The 24,466-nt window shown below is 34.0% G+C and overlaps 3 protein-coding genes across 5 annotated transcripts in view; 1 reads left to right on the top strand and 2 right to left on the bottom strand.

The window, feature by feature from the left end:
- The window catches only part of LOC113516258 (Golgi-specific brefeldin A-resistance guanine nucleotide exchange factor 1), a 39,424-nt gene extending 38,104 nt beyond the window's left edge, over window positions 1-1,320 (bottom strand). Inside the window, exon 1 of the mRNA XM_052895208.1 lies at window positions 771-1,320. Within this exon, the coding sequence (XP_052751168.1) occupies window positions 771-1,071 (301 nt within the window). The 5' untranslated portion in view covers window positions 1,072-1,320. The remainder of the gene's footprint in view (window positions 1-770) is intronic.
- A 1,293-nt stretch (window positions 1,321-2,613) lies between these two features.
- LOC113516297 (ubiquitin carboxyl-terminal hydrolase 16) lies at window positions 2,614-17,233 on the top strand. 3 transcript variants are annotated; one of them, XM_031908728.2, is made up of 7 exons: window positions 2,614-2,764; window positions 2,943-3,860; window positions 7,965-8,088; window positions 8,764-8,914; window positions 10,783-10,948; window positions 11,305-11,403; window positions 12,301-17,233. In XM_031908728.2, exons 2-7 carry the CDS (start codon window positions 2,966-2,968, stop codon window positions 13,971-13,973), a joined length of 3,108 nt encoding a protein of 1,035 aa, XP_031764588.1. In that variant the 5' UTR covers window positions 2,614-2,764; window positions 2,943-2,965; the 3' UTR covers window positions 13,974-17,233. The 3 variants fall into 3 exon arrangements, with proteins under 3 accessions (XP_031764588.1, XP_052751167.1, XP_026756497.1); XM_026900696.3 differs by having other exon boundaries at window positions 2,615-2,764; window positions 10,801-10,948; XM_052895207.1 differs by lacking the exon at window positions 11,305-11,403.
- An 875-nt stretch (window positions 17,234-18,108) lies between these two features.
- Window positions 18,109-23,491, bottom strand: LOC113516053 (recQ-mediated genome instability protein 1-like). Its single transcript, XM_026900398.3, has 7 exons — window positions 23,234-23,491; window positions 22,953-23,140; window positions 22,385-22,481; window positions 22,191-22,303; window positions 21,923-22,057; window positions 20,250-20,959; window positions 18,109-18,282 (listed from the first exon to the last, which is right to left on the bottom strand). Exons 1-7 carry the CDS (start codon window positions 23,311-23,313, stop codon window positions 18,133-18,135), a joined length of 1,473 nt encoding a protein of 490 aa, XP_026756199.2. The 5' UTR covers window positions 23,314-23,491; the 3' UTR covers window positions 18,109-18,132.
- Between the last annotated feature and the right edge of the window lie 975 nt (window positions 23,492-24,466).

Raw genomic sequence — 24,466 nt, 5'->3', positions numbered from 1 at the left:
AACATGCAGTAAAAAAGATTCCATAGTCTAGCTGCATGAACTGTAAATGATTCACTATAGCTTGAGGACGGATTTAGCAATATCTGAATAAAGGCTCCTTTTATTTATTATTATTAACATACAACAGGGCTTTAAACACATAAATATTTGTTTGTTTAATATGTTTCCTAATATAATAATTAATAAGTATAAGAGTGTCACTATCTGGTGCATCAAGTCACTAATTAATGTCTAATCTCATGGACAGCATGATGAGGATATAAATGCCCGAGCAAAGTGAAGTTTACCTATATATAGCTGACATTTATTTGGTAGTTCTGAATTGGAGTTGGATTTCTAGTTATCTGAAGTGTTGTATATTATTTTAGTTTATAAGAAAGTTCAAATCATGTGCTGTACTATACTATACTATATTGAAGGATACAAAAGGTTAACTGTTTGAATTTGTGTATTTTCTTACCTACTATCATTAGAATGTACCATTTATTATACTGATGTGTAATAAAAAGATTAAATAGAATTTATTACAAAAATTAATATATAAAAACAAAATTTTTAAAAAAGATTAAACTATTTTAGCTGTTGAAGTAGTCTTTTTTTGGACTATATTCCTAATTTGTAAGAAAGTGACAAAACAGTCTTATAATTAAAATATGATTATAGGTTTTATTAATAAGAGAGTTAATAGATCTCTCTCTCTTCTTGTATGAAAGTAGGATCTGTTAGTAGCTTAGCTTAGATAAATATAGCAATATTGTATTGCAACTTACCTATCAAGCCATAAGATAAAAATTTATGGATAGCAGAGAGTGCTAAACTAGTGACAGGGCCAGTGGTCTCTTTGCTTCGTATGACTTCTAGAAAGGGACTTAGGTAAGTCGCCGGATCTAAGAGCCTCAGGTCTTCTACTTGATTCAATATAGTTTTCAGGTCCTGAAATGTTCTCATTAGTACATCATATTCTTCGTTGGGAAAAGAGTGAGAGCCCCAACGAGTACTCCGCCGCATCGCGGTAACGAGCATCCACATCTCGCCTTGGACAACAAAAATCCCATTGCCTGGTAGCGACATTCTGATGGTTTTCTAACTAGAACTGACTAACATCAAAACAGTTCATAGAAGTTTAATTTCCAAATGATTTTCCTCAAAACTACATTATGAATGAACACCAAAGGCAGTGTCACAGTTTATAGACGTTATTTCTAGATTTATTTCGACTAATTACACTATAAAATAAACAAAAATCAATGGAAAATCACGATTTGATTAACAGATTTCATGACGATTCACGTCTCAGGATCATGTCATGTTGACGTTTCAAATATATAGTTCCAAATGTTACCACAAGAAGGCGTTATGCGGTACACGATTAGTTACCTATTCTGTAAGATCGCTATTAGACCGCACGCACTATTCTTAGTCTATGTGTATTCTCGATTACTACCATAGAAAGGGATGAATACGAACAATTTGAAAGTTCATTTCAATTTTCTTCAAATTATTTTATCTGTATAGTAACGTTTGATAATTCTGCATACAATCCGGGTCCATTATCTTTAAAATTGGACTATATATTATTAACTAAATAGTCTAAATTAAAATGAAATGGATTTCTTGAAATTTTTTAAAATGTGTTCATTTTCTATACACTCAAAGGTTAGCGTGAATAGAAACGAGAGAAGTATTGTTAGAAAGATTTTATTAAGTTGATAATAATAGTTTTGATAGCCCTTGGAGCCACACTCAGAGTCATTTATTAATTAAAAAACAAATCGAATATAGTTCTTTTTTTGTTTTTTTCAGTGGTCTAAAATTTGTATGGAATATATGTTAATACGGAAATAATTCTTTATTGTCTTATTTCGTAAAATCACAATAATTACTTAAGTAACGCCTTAGTTAGATTAAAAAAGACCCTCTCAGAGTCAATATCTATCCAATACATCAAAAAATTATGGCTATAAGGAATGAAAAATACTTAAAAATTTTGCACTACCATTTTCAAAAACGTTTTCACATAGACTGAAATATATTTGGCATTTGATAATTATTGCCTTAATATATAAAAAATGTTTACTGCACTAAAATATCATTTATAGTATATAGGAAGAACAGCAAACATCAAAAGAGACTTTAAATTTATTTTAATTTTTTTCTAATAATCCCACTTATTCTATTAACCCCGTTTTACGATATTCATAATTATACCTAGTGATGATAACAAAGAATAACTGTCGCATTTAAAGTTCATTAAATTAACATTAATAAGATATTAGTCAGTGACAATTGAAATTGTTGATTGAAATATTAACAAAATAAGTAATTGTCATTAACAAACCCTTATAAACCATTAACTGACTCTGAGAGGGACTTTTTAAAACTATACTAAGGAGTTATTTAAGTAATCGTTAAACAACTTTTAGTGCGCCAGTAAATGAACGTGGAGTAAGCAACTGGAGTTTATTTAGTTGAGGTTTTAATTTTTTCAGTCTACATTATTAATTAATATTAAATTTATTTAGCAAATAAGACACTTTTGTTTAAACGTTCTCTTTTGTCTTGTTTACACTTTGCAGTGAATATTTTCAGACCATAGATGGAAAGTGCCTATATTTTTATACGACAAATATAAAGAAAATATTGGCAACATTAATAATTTAAAGATGGCTGACATCTGTGGTTTACTTTTGTGACAAAATTTCACTATTATATTTTTTCTTTATTTCTTGACACTTAAAGTAGTTCCTTGTCGTCGTATGTAATTGTAAGTAACGAATAAAATTTATTTATAGATTATTGGCATCAATATTAGATTACTGCACGCTTTTAGTGATGAATGTGCGTTGTCACGCGTGCAATGGCTATCGACACAGATTTGTCACTTTTCTCTTTTTGTGTTCATGCAGTTATTATTATACCACGTATCTCATTACGTATTGCAGGCAATTTGTGAGTCAACGCAACCATGGTTAAAAAAAAGAGACAAAGCGACCCAACAGAGAATGGCGATGAATCTACGGAATCTTGTGATGAAAATGTCAAATCCGCATGTCCTCACGTCGCTAAAGCTGTCCTTCTCACGGGGTTGAAGAAAACACTGAAAACAAGTGGGCTCGAGAAAGAATGCGCTGAATGTAAGGCAAGTTCCAAAACAGAGGTTACCGACCCAGATTTCGAGGAAGACCTAACACTATGGATGTGTTTGCGATGTGGATCACAACTGTGCGGACGAGCGCGCAACAAGCACGCTCTAAATCATTATAATAAGCCCCACTCTGACTCACACTCCCTCACGGCCAACACCACCACATGGGAGGTGCATTGTTACGACTGCAACAATGAAGTGATACCATCCAGCTCTAAAAAACTCCATGAGTGCATAGAGTACCTCAAAAAGCATGCAATGCCCAGTGGAAACACAAAATCTTTACCACCCATAGAGCTGCCATTTGAAAGTAGACCAAAGGTAGATTTAGTATTGCCTGTGGAGCCTATATTAAATTCAGAGCCATTGAAGTCAGATTCATTGATTCAATCAGATTTCAGATTTAAATCTGATAAACTTAAAGACAAAGCGACTGCAATGAATCTACCCCGTGTAAGAGGGCTATCAAATTTAGGTAATACATGTTTCTTTAACTCGGTGATGCAGTGTTTAGTTCAAACACCATATTTATTGCAAGTATTGCAAGAGATGGCCACACCAGGCGAAAGATTCACACTACCTGGTGGAAAGTTAAAAATTAAAGGGGAAGGAGATGAGATGAAGGAGATAGATCTGCCACCAATAACTGGACAGTTAGCAGAATGGGGTAACTTGACCCGTACACTAGCTGAAACACTGGCTGAATTACAAACAGGTATGTTGTGAATATTAATTTACTTTCACTTACTTAAAAAGAAAGTTTTATTTTATACTATAACATATTATGTTTATTCTTGTATTAATATAGGTATGCTTAAAATATTATCTGTTTAGGAGATAAAATTTCAAACAGCTAATTTTATGTGTGAAATAGGCTTTGTTATTGTTATGTTACTTTTTTATCTCGATAGATATATTTTGGTGTGTTACCTTCAATTATTGATATGATAGACTAAGTGATTCAAATAAATTCTCTTATTAATTTACACCTTATTGCACCATTACAAAAATAATGAACATAGTAAATTTTAATGTGAAATGATACAAAAGGTGGCCTTATCTTTAAGCAATCTCTTCCAGATGACCTTTGAGTAGAGGGTGTTAAGAAAAAGAACAAAGAGTAGGTGATGCACTATTATATACTAAAATACACACATATAAATAAATAAATATATACATAAACATACCTACATAGTAAATAGCACACATATAAGAGGAAAGTGAAGAAAAAACATAAGAAAACAGTGCTTAAAGGGAGAAACAATAGGACTTAACACAGGTTTTAAAGCTAGCAAGTGTTATCATATTATAAATTGATTACAGGGATTTTACTTAAAAAATATTATTTACAAAATTGACTGATTTTTGAACAATTTTTTTTTTTGTAATTATTAACTGACTGACTGGGCAAACATTGTTTTCAAACATACAACTCTTCATTTTTTCTTATCAGTGACAAAAATTCTCACATCCCAGCAAACAATACACATTTACAAATATTCATTGAAATTGTGTAGTGATTTTTAAAATTAGTGTAAAGGAATATTAATATGGGAAGAGCTCCTTAATCCTATTAATATTAAAATTTGAAATCTGTAACAATGGATAGATGAATAAATGTTTATTACTCTTTCATGTCAATATTACTGAACTTATTTGAATGAAATTTTATACATGTGTAGGTTATATTCTAACTTGACACAGAATTTTTTATATACTGATTCACATGGATGAAGTCGCAGGATACAACTAGAATTTTATATATTTTTTTTATAATTATTACACAACAGAAGAAAATTGCTATTTCATAGTATTATTTCCATGGGTAAACGGAAACACACTTGGCTTGAATAGCAAATTTTTTTTACCAAACTATTTGTTTCGTTTTTTTACCCACTACATTTTAAAATAGCAAATTGTAAGATGTTTGAACTCAAACTATCAACTGACTTCACCATTATCATAAATACTCATCATTTAAGACAGATTGCAGTAATGTAAATAAAATTTAAAACAAAGTCTGCATTTCAGGAAATAACATTGTTTACTACAAAGACCTTTGTCTCACAAAGGACTTCAATTTCTGTTATCTATACTACTTTGTTATTATTTGATTATAATAAAATGTTATGTGATAGAATAAAAAAAAAAATCTAGTTTACACAATAGTGTAAACATTGATAACCTTTTTTGATTGCAAGTGCTACATTTAATTTTTAACTTAATCTTCATAATATTATTGTTTAATCGTGCCATGTATTTTTATTAAAATAACTAAATATAAAATAATACAGCCTCAACAAAAATGATTAAGTTTTATTAAATGTTATTACATTTTGTTTCTTTTTTTTTTTAAACTAGTTACTCTGCCTATTGAGCATTATATATATATCTGTTTATACGAAACTTATTACATATTGTTTTGCACCTTCTATAACAAATATCTAAATGACAGTTGAAACTTTACTAAACTTCAATTTAATACAGTTTTCACCGATAGTTATAGCTATTTTATGTAGAAATTGAAATAAATAAATAATAATAAGTAAAAGGAGAAACAAGTATGAAAAGGCATAAATTTACCTGCGAACTTCTTCCACATAGACAAGGATATTATCATTGACCATCATCAAGAATAACTTGTGTCCTTCTCCACCTTGTACAGTATGTGTATACCATTTTTCAATGATCACGTGATTGATTAAAATGCTAAGTGATAACAGATAAATAAATTCACTTTCACAATTATGATATTAGCATAGATTAATTGTACAGAGAATACAAAGAGTTATTATAAATATTAATATTAATTAATATTATATTGATGGTGTTGATAGCATTTCCTCATAATATTGATTTTAAACAATATATGTGACATTGAGAAAGATATTTTTCTGTGCCATTAATTTTTAGCTAACCTACATATGTTTATTTCAGTGTGACCCACTTTCATGTCAATGTGAACTTGCTCCAAAATTCCCCAAATGATTTCCCTGTCTTTTAGATCTTTTAATCACTTCTATTTGTACTAAATGACCATAGATGTAATTAAATTATATTTTAACATTTAATTATTTTAAAAAACAATAAAAAATAAAAGATTAGTTGTCTCAATATATTACATGTTCTTTTTAAACTATTAATATTTAAGTATTATATTACAAAATTTATTAATAATAATAAACAATAAAATTAATTTTGAGAAACTAGACACCACACTTGACAAATATAGAGTAAATGAAAGTTCCTACTGTTTATATGAAAAATAATTACCTTCAATTCACACTATTATAAACCCCAGGTCATCACTTATCTATATCTATTTATGTTTATAATAAATCTGTAGAGAGTTCAATTCTGTACATTAAATATATTTCCAAAATAACTATCAGGGGGTGATTACTGATCAATACTGATGCCAAAAATGCAATCAGTAAATTTTTGTCTGTCTGTCTGTCTGTATGTTCGTTATAGAAACAAAAACTACTCGACAGATTTTAAAGAAACTTGGTACAATTATTTTTCTTACTCCTGGGCAGATTATAGTATACGTTTCATCACGCTACGATCAATAGGAGCAGAGTAGTGAAGGGAAATGTTAGGAAAACGGAACACGTTACTCCATTTTTAAGCTTACGTCGCGTGTGCAGCCTTAATGGCCACTTTTTAAAATGCAAAAATGTCCACCCGTGCAAAGCCGGGATGGGCCACTAGTTAGTTATAAAACTGCATTAAATTTAGTTATAGTAGGTAGATAAGCTGTTTTATGCATTATTACACTTCATATCATAGCCTCGTCTCGCAAGGTCAGTAGTTAATTATTACTGCCTAAAGTATGCTAATTAAAGTCTATTTTTGTTGAAGTTTTCTAAACTAAATTTATCTTGTCATAATTAAAGTGAGAAATTATGTTGTTATTATGCAATATTAGGCTGGGCTTTGTAGTAGCCTATGATAATGCAACAAAAGTGCATCATAGAATAATATTTATAGATGTATTTATTATATTCTTTATATCTTCTAGAACTCAGATTGTTGAAAAAATCATAATTTTATTACGATTTTTTTTCTTGTTTGTCTTGTTTTTGTTTTAATTTATATACACGAAAGTATTACTATTTGTTTCATGCAGTTTTTATATTGTATTTTATAATTTATATTTTACCAGAGGGATTTAAATAAATAAATGAATAATAATAATACTATTACCAGAGGGAGACTTTACAAAAGTCGATTACTTGGGTACCTTTGTCCCATTCGTGTTTCTACTGTGAAGCAGTTGTGTTTGCATGGCTGTGTTTCAGTTTGAAGGGTGGTATATGGCGTGAATTTACAGGGTACAGAGGAATAACACCTTAATCCTCAGGAATGGCAACGCATAGGGGGTATCATAGACGAAACAGTATACTCTGTTATGTCCATGGTACTGCTCATGTCTATAGGCGACGGTTACCACTTTCCATCAGGTGGGCCGTCAGCTTGTTTGCTATTCTAAGTTGTATAAAAAAATAATAAAAAAAATTGTAGTTTAGAATGTACTTTGTGACCAAATGCCATTCAAACCTGTCTGACCTCTAGCTGTTTAATCGGCATTGATTAACCCGCATCTGAATATCCAAATATCATTATAACGTTAACATTTACAATTGTCAATGAAATTACTTGATGTTGAAAATAGGTTCACAATATAACCCCATAAAATTGAAACAAAAAAGGTTTTATTTCATTGCTTGTGTATTATGTAAATTTCGTTGTAACTACTGATGTAATGTAATGGCCGTAATTATTATAATTTTTGTTTTTCCAAAAAAATTTGCAGGCGAAGGTGGCGTGTTCACACCCCGGAAACTGTTGTCGGCGCTGGTGAACAAGCTGCCGCAGTTCGATGGTGGTGATCAGCACGATGCACATGAGCTGTTGCGGCATTTGCTCGAAGCTGTCAGGTATGCGTTACAGATTTATAAAATTTATGGGAAATGGGTAAGTAAAATATTCAACCAAATGTTTAAACGTCTATATATTTTTAAAGAATGACAATATCAAATTTATTCTGTGCGCGCAACCTCGCGTACGCTCTGTTATTCATTATTTATTTTCCTACAGAAATTCAAAAGCTTTGAGGTTTGTTATATATACAATATATATACACCTATCCCCCGATTTACACGGTAGATACGTTCCTGAGAAAAACGTGTAAATCTAAAATTAAAAATTTTCAAGTCAAAACCGTGTAAATCGAAAAGCTTGCAGAAAATGCATAATTTTGCTATTTAACAATTGTGATTTTTTTCAATATTTTTAGGTGTACACAGAAATAAAAATAAAAATCTTCATTTGTTCTTATTGTAGCTTCGTTCATGTTATATGATTTTGCAACATCTATTTCCCTTTCGTAAGCGATCCAAAATTTCGATTTTAGTTTCTAAAGAAATAACTTTTCTTTTAACTTCTTTCGACTAAAATGATTTCTTATTGGCTAGTTTAGTGCGGAAAAATGAATTGCGCGCGGTTTTAGAATTTTTTAAAGTTACAACTCACGCCCGTATCGTTCAGGTCTGAAAGGGATAAATAAATAAAATATCAACGTTAACTCAATAATTTGTAATATGTAATTGCAGATCGGAAGACCTACGTCGTTATCAGTCTGTAATTCTGAGCAGTCTGGGCATGAACTCCAAGGTGGATCCCGCCAAAGTGGATGGTGAGGTCAAACAGAAAGTTAAGTTTTACGGACAGCAGGCCTCTGATACTATGCTACGGCCGGAACAGGTACGTAATATGTCTAATTATATGTTTATAATACATTATTTTTTTTATGGGTGAAAATGGTATGGTAACCCCGCCTGCGCTAACAGTATACGCTTGCGGAGCACCAGTGAAGGGTGATAGATGAGAATGAAAACAGACCAGTTAGCCCATCATGATGAATTCATCAGGAATTAACCATGATAGTTTCCAGGGGAGAACCGCGAGGAGGTCGACCTGGTTAGGCATATTGCTAGCAATGGGATTCTCAGTCTCCATTACTAACAATCCCTTTCCCCCCAAATGAATATTATAAGAATTAACTGATGCCTACGACTTTGTTCGCATACTATTTATGTTATTCCTGTTTAGTATGTATCGATGTATGTACTTGCCTATTTATTATGTCCGGGAATACTGGACCAAAATAACAAATGACATGCCGTTCTCACTCTTTGCCTTAAGACAAAATAACTTTACTTAAGTAGGTTGTGTACGCTGTATAAGCTGGTATAGGTTTTTAACTATCCCACGGGAACTCTTTAATTTTCCATGTTTAAAAGTATCTAAAATGTTTATTGGGAATATAAGGTACCACCATGCAAAAGTTCATTTAAAATGGTCAACAGTTTCAGAGATTAGCCTGTAGAAACAGACGGAGAAACAAAAAATTTAAAAAAATTCTGGATGTGTTCTATTTAACTTCTAACATCACTCTGACTTGGTTTTCAGCGTTTTTCCCTACGTACAAACATTCGACCACTACAGTTTTATTATATATATATATATATATATATATATAAATTTTTCCTATGTTTTCTCAATTCAATAATGTATCGCCTACTTATTTCTCAATTTGCCCAATAGTTGACTGGTAAAGAACATCGACCGGTGTTAACCCTTTGCATAATGGTGGAAATTGCCATCATAACATTGAATGCCCAAAAATTATTTAAAAGAACAAGTTCACTTTAAATTGATCGTGTCTGGATACCTTTTAATGTCTATTGCAGAAAAAAAAACATAGCTGTTAAATTTATTTTTTAACCATTTTTCCTTTAATTTTAAATATGAATTTAATCACTTTGAATTATTTCACCAATAAAAAAAATCATGCAATGAAGGGTTAAGTATGCCAAATGTACATAGAATTTCACTGTGAATTAAAGTTTAAATAAATAAATGAATTATAATAATACTATTAAAATATTATAATAGTATGCTTACAATTGTTATCACTAATAGAATAATTGGCGACCTTGAAGGTTAAGGTAATTACATCACTGAAAGTGATGAATTTGTACATATGATGGGAAAGTCCTTGTCACCCCATTGTCAAACTTGTAGTACCATCGATGATGTGCATCATATTCTATTAGAGTGACGTATTAACACGAAGGAATGAGAAGAATTCATGCGCCACTTTAACTTAAATAAATTGAATGTTGGTCTTATTCAAACTATGTTAGCTGAACTTAAACCAGAAATTTTTGAACATCTCTGTAAATTATTGATGCCCATTAATTCTTCTCTTTCCGCGTCTAGGGAAGGTAGATAAAGTTTTGTTGGAGAAATCAGTTCAGGGTACAATAGGACTGATATACCTGAAGAAGGTAAAAGCCCTTAAAATATTAAAAAATAAAAAAAAATCACTGAAAGTGAACCGATTTTAATAGTTATTGTCTATTGGTTGTATACATGAAATCGCACCATCATATTCATAAAGATATCTTAATTTATAGAATTAATTAAGACAGAAAATTCGTATATGTAAAATAAAAAAAAAATCTGCCTCCCTAGCATTATGGAAGACAATCCGTATCCGGAGGGCGAGAGATGGGCAGCAGCGTGCCTCTTAAAATATCATTAAAACAAATAAAATATAAAAATAGGCCGATTTGTTTGTACAGGTGTTCCGCGGCTTCCTCGTATCAACGCTAGAATGCCAGGATTGCTACAACCAGTCGGACCGCGCCGAGTACTTCCTGGACCTATCGTTGCCGGTGGCGGCTAGTCGGCCGCAGCCGCCCGCCGTCGTCAGGAGGAAAGCGCCAAATGGTTAGTCCTATAAAATAATTGCAGATAATTGTGTCATTTTTGTATGTTTGTCATTAAAAATGATATCTATTTTGTGTTATCTCTTACCAGATATACTAATAACCGATTGTTTTTGTATGTTTCCTCATTAAAGAACCCCATTTTATTATCTGTTATCAGATAAACTAATAATAAAGATTTTTTTTTAAATGTTAATTGCGTGCCGTTTTATTTTACTGTTTCTGAAAATACTCAAGTGTAGTTGAAATTATATCTATTCCAAAAACTAATTGTAATTTTTTTTTTATTTTACCTCATATTCAAAACCTGTCTTATGATCAGGTGAATGTTAGTTACATAAGAGATATAATTTTCAGAGGATAACATGTACAATATGCAAGACGAAAACAAACCATCAAAACACCAATTGAAGAAAGAAAGAAACGCAGCAAGGAAAGCCGCGCGGAAAAATAAAGGTGGTACTAATATTTGCATGTTATTACATAATATAAGAATTATTTATATGTTTATAAAAAAAATCAATACCCTGTGTGTCAATTGTAAATCACAGATGCATTAGCTAGTATATTTTGCATGAGGTTTTCAAATAATAATTAATAATAATAAATCACCAGAGGGAGACTTTGTACAAAAGTTGGGTACCTCTGTCCCATTCATGTTTCAACCGTGAAGCAGTTGTGTTTGCATGGCTGTGTTTCGGTTTGAAGGGTGGGATATGGCGTGAATTTACTGGGTACAGAGGAATAACACCTGAGTCCTCAGGAATGGCAATGCATGGGGGGTATCATGGACGAAACAGTATACTCTGTCATGTCCATGGTACTGCTCATGTCTATAGGCGACGGTTACCACTTTCCATCAGGTGGGCCGTCAGCCCTGGAACATATAAATTAAACATATTATTACTAAGATTTTATTTATATAGTTAATGTTATTACAGTTTGGTAACTTAATTTACAATCGTACCGAGCGTCTATTATATGTATTAAAGTGGATTTATTTTCTAGTCATAGAAAACATACTAGATTAAATTATTTTTCTCATGTTAATTAATTAACAATAATAGATTAACTATAATATTTTTCTTGCTGTATAGTTCCAGCATAGAATGAGCCATCCCTTCCTTCCCGTGATGTAAGAGGCGACTAAGGGGACTTAACAGTCAAGGGATGGCCAGCAGTGTCCCCCATACAAAAACATAACCAAAGTCTAACTGCGGTTGCCAACCCGTCTGCCAAGTATGGTGACTACTTGCAAAACCCTTGTTTAGGGGTTCTGGTTCTAGGAGGTCTATGTTCAGCAGTGGACAGTTAACAGCTGGTATAACAATAATAAAATAACACATTTTACAGGTAACGCTGCATCCAAAGAAGAGACCGCTAGCGCAGAAACCAATGGTGCTACGAAGGAGGATGGTGGTAAGTCTTCCTCAGAACAATCGGACGCTGACGTGGAAGACAACCTCGAGGACATGCCCCGCCAACAAGAGAACCACGTAGCATCAACGCCAGCCGTTGCCCAAACCGCCGCCAACTTCGCCGCCACCTACATGGAATCACCCTATGAACCCGTCAAAACGCTAACATTTTCAAATTCTTTCAACAGTTCTGTGTTAGATAAGGAGAAAACGGACAGTACTCCCGAAAATTCTAATAAAGACCGAGTCGAATTCGCAGACTCGTCCACGTCAACTTTAGCTACACCTTTAGACCACAAACCCTTAATATCATTAGAAAATTTATCGAATCCCGACTCGGGGGTGGCGAGTCCGGAAGCGACGAAGCATAATTCTACCGAAACGGTCGATAACGTCGACTCGCCCATCAATGGCAAGGAACTGGGCAGCCATAGTTCACTGTCGAGCGAGATCAATCTGGACCTCTCTAGTCCACAGCACAACAACCTGTCCCCAGTGAAGTGTGAATTCGAGAGGCCGGTGTCGAGGCGATCGGAACTAGAGAGGCCGCCTTCTAGGAGATCACTGACTACAGAGTATTCCAATGAGGTAGTATCTAGAGGGATCAGCATGCAAGGATGCAAGAACGTACTAGAACACAGCGGGGAGAGTAGTTACGAGTCGCTTCCAGAGAACAAAAATCAGGATGCAGCCATGAACGATTTAAATACTTACTACCAAAACATCGCGAACAAGGTAGACGAGCTGAAACTTATAATAGACGATGCTAAAACCAAGAAGCCGACTCAGACGTCGCCAGTGTCCACTGAGACCGTGCCAGAGCCTCCGCCGCCGCCGCGGCCCAAGGTCTACAACGTGGAGATAGAGAAGACGCTACAAAAGGACTTCCTCCCGTACTCGCGGCAGACTCCGTCTTCACCGCGATACGTTTGCGACGAGGACGAGTGCAGCATCCAGTCGTGCCTGAGCCAGTTTACGGCACTGGAACTGCTCACGGGCAACAATAAGGTCGGCTGCGAAAACTGCACCGAGAGGATTAACGGCAAGGACGGTAAGACGGTGTACACAAATGCTACCAAGCGGTTCCTCGTGTCGAGCCCGCCTGCGATCCTAATCCTGCACCTCAAGAGGTTCCAGATCGGGCCGCGGTGCATGTTCAGGAAGATGTCGAAACACGTCGACTTCCCCACGATTTTGGATCTGGCGCCGTTCTGCGCGATGGACAAGCTGAAGAAGCTACCTAATGTGGCCCGTGGGCAGAACGAGCTGCTGTACTCTCTGTACGGCGTGGTGGAGCACTCGGGCGGCATGCATGGCGGCCACTACGTCGCTTATGTGAAGGTACGGCAGCCGGTACGGGCCTCGGACCCGCGCTGGTGGTTCCTGCCCAAGAGCGCTAACATCCCGGCGGCCGCGGGCAACGGTGACGGCGATGGCGACTCCGAGTCCGACCTGTCCGGGTACGAGTCCGGGGAGGGGCCCGCCTCCGCCGCCGAGCCGCCGTCCGGCAAGTGGTACTATGTATCCGACAGCATGGTCACCGAGGTGAGCGAGGACAAGGTGTTGAATGCGCAAGCGTATCTGTTGTTCTACGAGAGGATCTACTGAGCCTCCGGGCTCCCGTCTCCGGGGTGACACTAATTCGTGGGACCGAGACCAGTTGCAGACCGAGTGGCCTAACCGTTTTTATTTTCGAGGAGTGGCATTTAAGTGGAAGACTGACGCTTAGGATGGAATACATGTATTTAAGTTCGCATGACGTCATATATTTATATGTTTTAGCAGCTCTGTAAATAGCTTAAATTTTTCTTGGCTTTTTTCCTTATTAATTAATTTATATTTGAAACACTGGGCCCTAAAACTGCTGTTGTGAATTGTCTATTTTGTGTTGATCAATTAATGAATAATTAAATCGGATTTCAATTCAACATTTTAATAGTTTTGTCGATTTTGTTCATCAAACAATTGGTTATTGTTGATATGAATGTTTCTCAATATGAATATAGCAGATGTATTTATATATTAATAAACACTGTAAAAACAATATTCCAAAGTATTTATTGACATTACTAATATACATTTTACGTATGCACCAGTTGATTGTCAGGTCACTGGTGAAGCATTCACTGTTCAATGGCTTCCATTATGAAATTTGCATTTACCGCGTTATTTATCGGAGCTGTAACGTGTTTTTGGACGTTGATTTGTAATCGTATCAAAAATGTATTCTAGGTCATTTAGTTAATTCTCATATTTAATAAATATGACATAGAATGTTTATAAGTTTAAATGTAACACGCGGTATGTATAGTTTGCTCTGTTTTAATGTATTTATTTGTTTAGATCAATAATTAAGTTTGTCGTTTGTTGTTGCGATTTAGTATGTCAAGGGTTGGTGGTCTTCCAATCGGTGTCAATGAGGAGAATTCGATGAATAGACTTAATGTACAGCTATGCTTGTCAATTGACAATTAATTATATATCTAAATATGATTGTGTTTCAGTCCTGTCAAGGTAAAATAAACTTTATTACATCTAAGCTAGAAACTAGAAAGAACATCACAATTTTATTTAGTTCATTTTAACGCAGGCTAAACCGATTCTGTCTTCTACCTGTACGTCAGACCAGTTATAATGTAAACATAGGGAACGAAAGGAGATTATTCTTAAGAACTTTTTTTTACTTCATCTATTTTCATAACTGGTCTCATACGTGCACGTCAATTCTGGAGATAAGCTCCTCTCTATAACTGTACATTATTCGATTCAATATGGCATTCTGTAGTCATAAAGGCCATTTCACGTTAAAAGCTGTGTCAGTTTTTAATGTGAAAGTGTACGTATTTAGAATTGGTACCATTCAGCACTTGTCTAGGCAGTCTTGTCAAACTCCATTTCCCTGCCAACAGCATAATGTGAAATATGTAGGTCATAAACGATTGATTGATTCCTTTTTCCTATCTATGGTGCTATACAGTTTGAATCAAATCACTTGAAATAATATTACCTCAATATTAATCATGTGTACAATCAGCCTGTACCTAGGCTGCTCTGTGAAGTGGTGGTTTATGTAAGGGCCGGGGGGGAGGGGTGGAAGTAGTACAAGGCACACCCACGGTCTGATCGCCGGAACATAAAAGGAAAAAAGGTTTCTCAATTCTATTGTCTCATTTTTTTTTTATACAACACAATGGCAAACAAGTTGCAACGAATATTTAATGCATTTTTATTAAAGATTGATTAAACTTTAACCTTTGTATTGGTATGTTTATTAAATCGAAAATGTCACCCAACTGTAAATTAAACTTTCACTCTCAACTAAGCCATTATTATTAATAATTATAATACATTTAATTGGGCCATTGTATACTAATGAGACATCACTTTAGAAAGGTTTACGTGAGGACAGTCGATAGCGCATCCATTTAAATAATAAACATTAAAAAGAGTTAAACAACGCTGTTTTAATATTTATTTAAATGTATTGTTTTACATTAAAGCGTTCCTATTCAATCCGTGATACAATTTTGAATTCTACATTCAAAATTTATTTGTAAATATGGTATACTTGTATAGCACGTCAAGTTCTTGTACGGTTGCTCCTGCAACGTAACACGAGATTTGTGGGAAGACGAGATTCCCTTTAACGTGTAAGTGACGATCCATATTGACGAAGTATGAGTTACTGTACTCTACATACTATATAATACATTTTACCTAATGCATTATCGTTGTGTATTTAACTATAAAATCCATCACGTAATTGTACATAAATCTATTTATTTAATTGTCATCGATGAACATTATTTACTGTTATTTGCATAGGTATCATTTATTCCTCAGTTAAGGCTGATCGCATATTGTCTAACATAGTGATTCTCAACCTTTTTTCTGTTGCGGCACATATTTAACGATTTCAAAATTTGGCGGCACACAAAGAAAAAGAAAAAAAAAATATTTACTTACTACAATTTAAGGGGATACACTGCATAAATAGTTTATGACAAAATTTTTAAATATTTTCTAAAATTTGGCGGCACACAAAAGTGCCGCGACACAGTGGTTGAGAATCACTGGTCTAACATTTTTAACTTTCAATATCACACAATTTACAGTCCAGTCTACTTTAAATATATTTCTTTCTTCTTAATACCTATTGCTAATGAATGTAAACGCAATAAATTTGCCTCTCCAGCATCCATTCTGTTCTGTTTCATTGTCCAAGCAGTGCCCCAAATAAGATTCTTAAAGTATATTTCAATTGCAACAGTCAATGTACGGTCAGCCTAGAAAATGTTACCACACTCGACAATAACCTTCTGAAAAATCCTCCTAATTTAGGAATTATTGCACTAAAATGCGCTTGCTTGTTACTCAAAAATGAATCATAAGTATAGACCGGCTTTTATTGTTTTCAATTAAGTTTTAATTATGTAAATTGTGTTTCGTTTTCTTTTATATATATATGTATATATATATGGTGAGTGCTCAATTTAGTTGCTTTGCCCGCGTGTAACTAATCACGTTGTGAAACGAAACGCCGGCGTCATTAGTCGAATTTACCATAAGTTTTATGAACAATATCGTACTTGAAAGATATTATTTTTAAAACGATATTGGTTACGATCAGCTCATAACGAATAATATATTTTAATGGCGAACTCTCGTAAAAGCAGCAACGACCAATGTTGTTAAGCATTTCGTTATAAAGGATGTTTCTTTTAACTTTTTATTTTGTCATTGTAATACGTCTTGTATCGTTAATTAGCCTGTGTTAATTATTATTTGATAACTTTTGTACATTGAAACTCAACACTATTATTGTATTATGAACAGGTGTATTAAATAAAATATAGTTTTAAAACTTCTATTGTGTTTTACTTTAGTAGCAGACGTCGTGACGTCGTCCCTAAAATGTTATTTGTATTGTAGAATCTTTATTGTACATAATTTATACTGGATACCCAGTAATTTTTACGTGATGCCAGAACAAACATACAGACGAATTTTATAAAAATTGCTATGTTGGCTTTTATTGCCCTTATAAAATTGTAACTGCATGATGACAGACATCATATTAAAGAAAAAGAGATATGAAAGTCCTTAGTAAAGCCAATATGAGCCAAAAAAATTTTAGAAAAATAGGCTGTATCTGTATTTATTCCGACGTCACGAAAAAACTACTTCACGAAATTGGATGTAGTTTTCAGTTTTTTTTTTATTTTTTGTTTTACAACTTAGAATGGCAAACAAGCTGACGGTCAACTTGATGGAAAGTGGTAACCGTCGCCTATAGACATGAGCAGTACCATGGACATAACAGAGTATACTGTTTCGCCCATGATACCCCCCATGCGTTGCCATTCCTGAGGACTCAGGTATTATTCCTCTGTACCCAGTAAATTCACGCCATATCCCACCTTTCAAACCGAAACACAGCCATGCAAACACAACTGCTTCGCGGTTAAAACAAATGGGACAGAGGTACCAAAGCAATCGACTTTTGTACAGTCTCCCTCTGGTAAACCTCCGGAACGTATTACTTAAAAACTAGTGTATGTTACCTTTTGATACGCCATCTAGAAGTGTCATATTTAGTTGATTCTACTTCTAAAATAAACGCATATGAAGTAGTGACCTAAAAGTTAATCAAAAGATTGGAGAATGGAGTGAGTGTAACTATGTATAATATATAAAACGAATTTATGATCCTAAAACTTCTTTGTTTGCAAATGTTGATTAAAAAATACAAATTAAAATGCTGTTACTATAATCCACTGTCTTGTATTCTTTTAATTAACAAATCTACATGAGAATTTTCAAATGGCACTAATGATGTGATTTTTGGCACTTCTTGCATTGTTACCTCTATTATGCAGTATAGGACTTGAAGGGTATCTTTCGCTTTTTGCAGAGCCTGAAAAGAATAAATAATTCTTATCACTAGATAGTATAAAACAAAGTCGCTGTCGCTGTCTGTCCGTCCCTATGTATGCTTAAATCTTTAAAACTACGCAACCGATTTTGAAGCGGGTTTTTTTAAATAGATAGAGTAATTCAAGAGGTTCATATGTATTATAATACATGCATAATATAGTAGAGGAACACTAATAATTATGGAGGTATCTAATGTGATGAAATATGCAACCCGTGCGAAGGGGCGGGTCGCTAGTCAGTAATAAAATGAAGTCTTATTTTTATATATTATATTATTACTGATATTGTGTATTGGTGTAATTATAATTCTCTATCTATAGCTTATTATAGAGACTAATGGTCGAGTGATAAGCAGTAGTTTCCCTTAAAATATCACCAAAGCCTAACTGCGGTTGTCACCCAATCCCCCCCCCCCCCCACCTTGTGGAAAAGGCCTATGTTCAACAGCAGACGGTTAACGGCTGATATAAGAAAATATAATAAAAAGTCTTAAATATGGTGTTTTTTTGTTTTATACAACTTAGAATGGCAAACAAGCTGACGGCCCACCTGATGGAAAGTGGTAACCGTCGCCTATAGACATGAGTAGTGCCATGGACATAACAGAGTATACTGTTTCGCCCATGGTACCCCCCATGCGTTGCCATTCCTGAGGACTCAGGTGTTATTCCTCTGTACCCAGTAAATTCACGCCATATCCCACCCTTCAAACCGAAACACAGCCACATAGGTCACGGGATAGTTTATATTTTTTGTATGATTTTTTTATTACTTTAATGTAAAATAATTTAAGGATGTAACTATAATTTACTAATCATCCAATGGCCGCTTATTGCTTCTATCCCACAAGAAGGAGAAAATTTATTATATAAAAACATTGCACACCCAAAAAACTGTTTAATTAATAGTGTGATAATCAAGTAATTACCTGCACATCATCATCATCATCATCATCATATCAGCCGTTAACTGTTATCTGCTGAATAGTTACCAAACTTGGCAGGCGTGGCAATTGTAATTAGGCTTTAGGTGATTTTTATAGGAACGCTGCTGCCTATCTCTCGACCATTAATTTCCCTTAGTCACCTCTTATGACACCTACGGTTAAGGAAGAGGTGGTCCATTCTATGCTGGGACCACACGGCGATTTATTTAGATAGGATTACTTCATTATAATTTTAATTTAAAACATACAATTTATTAAAAAAAATGGCTACTTGAAAATGCTTTTTACAATTTGATATATATATGAATATATATATATATATATATATATATATATATATATATATGTATATATATATATATATATATATATATGTATATATATATATATATATATATATATATATATATATATATATATATGTATATATATATATAATAAATAATTTAATTACTATATAAAATTATCATTAATAATGGTGTCCATGAGTTAGTTTGTGACTGTTGATTGACGTGCTTTATTTTGTTTTCAACTTTATTGACGATTTTATTGTCTGATTGTAAAATAATTAATGTTATGTAATTAATTTTGTAATTATTGTATGCCCGATGTATGGTTTTTTTTAAGGATAAAAATGGTATGGTAACCCCGCCTGCGCTAACAGGATACGCTGGCGGAGCATCAGTGAAGTGTGATAGATGAGAATGAAAACAGGCCTAACTGGCCAGTTAGCCCATCATGATGAATTCATCTGGAATTAACCATGATAGTTTCCAGGGAGAACCGCGAGGAGGTCGACCTGGTTGGGTATATTGCTAGCAATAGGATTCTCAGTCTCCATTACTAACAATCCCTTTCCCCCCCGACGTATTGGTAGGCTATTTTTTCTTTTAAAACATTAATAACATCTTACGAGAAATTGTAATGTACAGCTTACAATAAATATTTATTCTATTCTATTCTATAATGCTTAAAATACTAAGAACTAATATAATACTTACAGAAACTGCTTTCTCTTTCATTTCAGGATTAGTGGCGATTTGTTTTTTAATCGATTGCATTTCCTCGGGAGTGAATCCGACTAATTCTGACAGTACGTTACTGGCAAAGTCCACATCTAACGAACCTGTACCATCTACAATGGTACAACGTAAACTCCAGCCTTCCTTACCGACGGACAGTTTCGACAACAATTTTATAATTTGCGCCTTTACCCGAAAAACTCTACCGGCCCTTTCTGTTACATTCAATTCGTTTATCTGCTTTATATAAACAAACGGGTCTGCACACACAGTAATAGGACCTTTATGTCTAACTTCTTGAATCTCATTATCCCTTGCATCTAATTCCTCCTCCATATCTCTCAGGTAATCTAGATCTTCATCGAAAAATATATCATTGTCATCGGGAAAATCATCATTTCTATTCGGTATAGAATCAATTTTTATTTTCTTCTCCGGATTAGTATTTTCTCCATTCAATGGCCTTTTCCCTGAATGTTCTATAACCTGTGCGTCTACTTCAGCTAATAATATATCTGTTTCGAAGTCGTCTTCAATAAAGTTGGTTTGGGGAGCGGTTCTCGTTTCTGTAGAAGCTGCATCAAACGTTGACTGATGGAATTCGTTTCTAACTGCATTGACAGGTGACGCTGTGTTAGGCACTTTTGTGGCATTACTCCTTATGGTACTCTGTGTAGTGTGTCCAGTATCTAAAACATACAGAATGTGTTGTAACTATTTATGGTATATTGTTGATAAAGGTAAATAAAGAAAGGAATATATGTAATCCTAACATACAGTCCACACGCCGTCACCTAATATTTTATAAGTACTTATAAAAAGAAACGTTATTTTAGTTTGCAATAAAACAATGTATTTAGAAAACATGTCTAATTCTAAACCTTATGTGCTACAGTATATATAATTTTTTTATGCAACTTTGAATGGCAAACAAACTGACGACCCACCTGATTAAAAGTGGTAACCGTCGCCTATAGACATGAGCAGTACTATGGACATAACAGAGTATACTGTTTCGCCCATGATACTTCCCATACATTGCTATTCCTGAGGACTCAGGTGTTATTCCTCTGTACCCTGTAAATTCACTGCCATATCCCACCCTTCAAACTGAAACACAGCCATACAAACAAATGCTTCACGGTAGAAACACAAATGGGATAAAGGTGCCCAAGCAAACGACTTTTGTACAAAGTCTCCCTCTGGTAAGTAAATTAATAAGTTTATTACTGAAAAGACATGGTATTCAAGGAACTGAATCAATGGATCAAGATCTTAACATAACTGGAATAAAAAAAAATAGACACCCCAAATAGTACATTGGTCTATTGTTTAAAAAGGAACAGATTAGCAATATGCTGAATAGAAGAAGAAAAATTTCTGATAAAACCGCTAATAGGTTAGAGCCACTGTGTCACCACAATGGCTCTGAACTATTAGCGTTTTTATCCAAACTTTTTTTAACAATGAAAATTTTTCCGTACATAATCCACCAGGGGACGAGTTAGTTATTTATCAGTGTGTTCTATCAGTGGAGAGTTAGTAGAAATTATAAATTGACACCCATTTTTTCAGTGTTTCCCAGATTTCAAGTTGCGACCTTTGTAAAGTTAATACATCCGGGTGGTGATGTAAACTGTATACATGCTTACCATTTACCAGACCCAATTTGGACGTGATGACGCCTGCCACTGAATTGGTTATAGCCATGCTGTCCACCTCGCCGCCGAGGAGTTCTATGTTCTTTTCTGTCAATAGCAACACACCGCGGCGACATTCCACTGGGCCTGAAATGATAAAACTTCATATTTTTTACGGTTACCACTTTACATCAGGTGGGCTGTCAGCTTGTTTGCCATTTTAAGTTGTATAAAAAAAATTAAACTGCAATTCCTGATAGTATAATATATGTACACCTACCCTTTACATAGATTTTACAACCCGGTGTAATATCACAACTCAAATTTCTCATCGGATTATACTCTATGGCTGATATATCTTGCACACCATCCGTCAGATATAATTTTAACATCCTGAAAGTTGGAAAATGAGATGAAATATAAAAAAAAAAACATGCAAATCTAATAGATGTTTATGGAAAATGTAACACATACCTATGACTAGGTATTTTCTCATCATTATTTATAGTTGCTTCTATATTTTCCATGTTAACTTTTTGTAGTTTCAAATATTGTTGGTATGCTGGTGTACCTACATTAAGATTTAATTTTATTTGGTGTATACAATATTTAAGATGGGGGAAAAGGGATTGTTAGTAATGGAGACTGAGAATCCCATTGCTAGCAATATACCCAACCAGGTCGACCTCCATACGGTTACCTCTGGAAACTACTGCTATTGGATTGCTATTTCAAGTGAACCAATAACTATTCTAAATTTAAAATCAAAATGCATTAATAGTTGCTGTGATGTAGCACTGTGACAGATAAACAAAGTTATACCATCTCAAATAAAGAAGCTTCTTTGTACCAGTTTAATATGGAGCCCTAAAAAAACCACCTGGTCAGCACCATCTCAAATAAGGTAGCTTTTTGAATATGGAGCCCTAAAAAAAACCACCTGGCCAGTGTGGTAATAGTATAATAATATTCTCCATTTAAATTGTAAATAAAAACAAAAACGTTACATTTTTCTTCTATGACTTGCAGTCATATATTTTACCTATGTCTATAACAGCATTAATTTGTAATGCATATCTTCCATCTAATTGTATTTTTTTCATATCCTTCAAATTGGGCGGCAAACAACCGGGGCAAATGTCCTTTAAATCATTAAGCAGCCACTGCTCTCTTGCCGAGTTTTTTATCTCCTGGTCACTGTAATTATTGCCTGACAAAAATTCCACACACCTGTAACCAATACGTATCATTAAGAATTATTTTAATATTTTTTTTTTTAAATATTATTTTAGTATAAACTAGTTTTAAATAAAAAAAACTTACCCAGTTATCCAGTCATCGTCAACAAACATAGAATGTGACGATAAATAATTACGTACTAAATCCACTAAAGCACTATTCATTTTGGAATTCACTTGTTATTAACAATACTTATTTAATTATTGGAAATAATCACTAATGAAAAAAAAAAAGATTCAAATCCATTGAACATTTTGTAAAATACAAAAATGAAACGAAAACGACTGACAGCCTAAGCCTAAGCCTTTGGCCTAAGCTGACAGCTAGCGGCGATAAATCAAAAATGTCATTTTACAGAATCATAGAAAGAGAAAGGGCTTTGGCGAATGCAGTCTATGCAAGAGAAAGAAAAGAGAATGGGATCGATTCTGAGGCGCTATTTCTCTAAACCTATCTCTAAAATTACATTTCAATTTGATATGACTGCAAAATCTAAGGACCAATATGAATAAAAATTCTAATAAACTGAAGTGTAAATTATTAATAATCCATAAAATATTCTACGCGGGTCTGATCCAGAATAGATGTTTTTTTTTCTTCATATGGCACGGCATAAAGTGAATTCGCCAAAAACAAAAGAACCGTGTCCCGATTTGGGCTATAGTATAGTATACTCGACTTGTATTTGAATAGTATACTAATGGTTAGGGGTTTACGAGTACAGTCACGAAAAAATAGTTTCATTGTTATTCAAAGTGGGCGTATGTTTATAAGTAACCCAACATTGATGACTTAATTTAAATTTATCTCTGTGAAGATACTTCATCAGAACTATTGAAGTTTTAAAAATATGTCTTCTATTTCTGTTGATGTAAGTTTTATTGGCTGTGTCAGATGTCTTGTATACCCAAATCACCAAATAATAGTTGCTATGTGAGCGCAACAGCTTACGGCTCGAGCCCATTTATGCAGATATTAGAACTTACTAAATCACTAAATCTCCTTGCCATAACGACTAAATATGTTAATATTTCCAGAGACTTGGCCGCTCAAAGTTTAAATTTTGACGGTGATAATGGTCAACCTATAATATTTCACAGATAAGTTATAGGCGATATTTTCACAAATGAAATGGGTTCCTGCCACCCAAATATAACGCAGTTATCGTTTTTGCTAACGAGGTATCCTCACCAAATACGCTCATAAGAACGATATATTCTATCAATATAGGTGATGCACTATCTAATAATATATAAGCTATGTCGGTACTCGCCATGGCCCAGAACCGATACTATACGGGACACGGTTCTTTGGGAA

This window comes from Galleria mellonella, unplaced genomic scaffold, assembly GCF_026898425.1.
Source record: "Galleria mellonella isolate WM207_F2 unplaced genomic scaffold, CSIRO_AGI_GalMel_v1 utg266, whole genome shotgun sequence".
Classification (NCBI taxonomy): domain Eukaryota; kingdom Metazoa; phylum Arthropoda; class Insecta; order Lepidoptera; family Pyralidae; genus Galleria; species Galleria mellonella.
This window is presented reverse-complemented; position numbering and strand designations above follow the sequence as displayed.

Bases quoted from the DNA above. Each gene is read 5' to 3' on its own strand.
- LOC113516297 (XM_031908728.2), top strand. From the start codon at position 2,966: ATGGTTAAAAAAAAGAGACAAAGCGACCCAACAGAGAATGGCGATGAA. The intron at 8,089-8,763 runs GTATGCGTTACA...ATGTAATTGCAG, and splicing joins CATTTGCTCGAAGCTGTCAG to ATCGGAAGACCTACGTCGTT. The intron at 11,404-12,300 runs GTGGTACTAATA...CACATTTTACAG, and splicing joins AGCCGCGCGGAAAAATAAAG to GTAACGCTGCATCCAAAGAA.
- LOC113516053 (XM_026900398.3), bottom strand. From the start codon at position 23,313: ATGAATAGTGCTTTAGTGGATTTAGTACGTAATTATTTATCGTCACAT. The intron at 22,304-22,384 runs GTATGTGTTACA...TCCAACTTTCAG, and splicing joins GAGAAAATACCTAGTCATAG to GATGTTAAAATTATATCTGA. The intron at 20,960-21,922 runs GTAAGCATGTAT...TGTATGTTTTAG, and splicing joins CAAATTGGGTCTGGTAAATG to ATACTGGACACACTACACAG.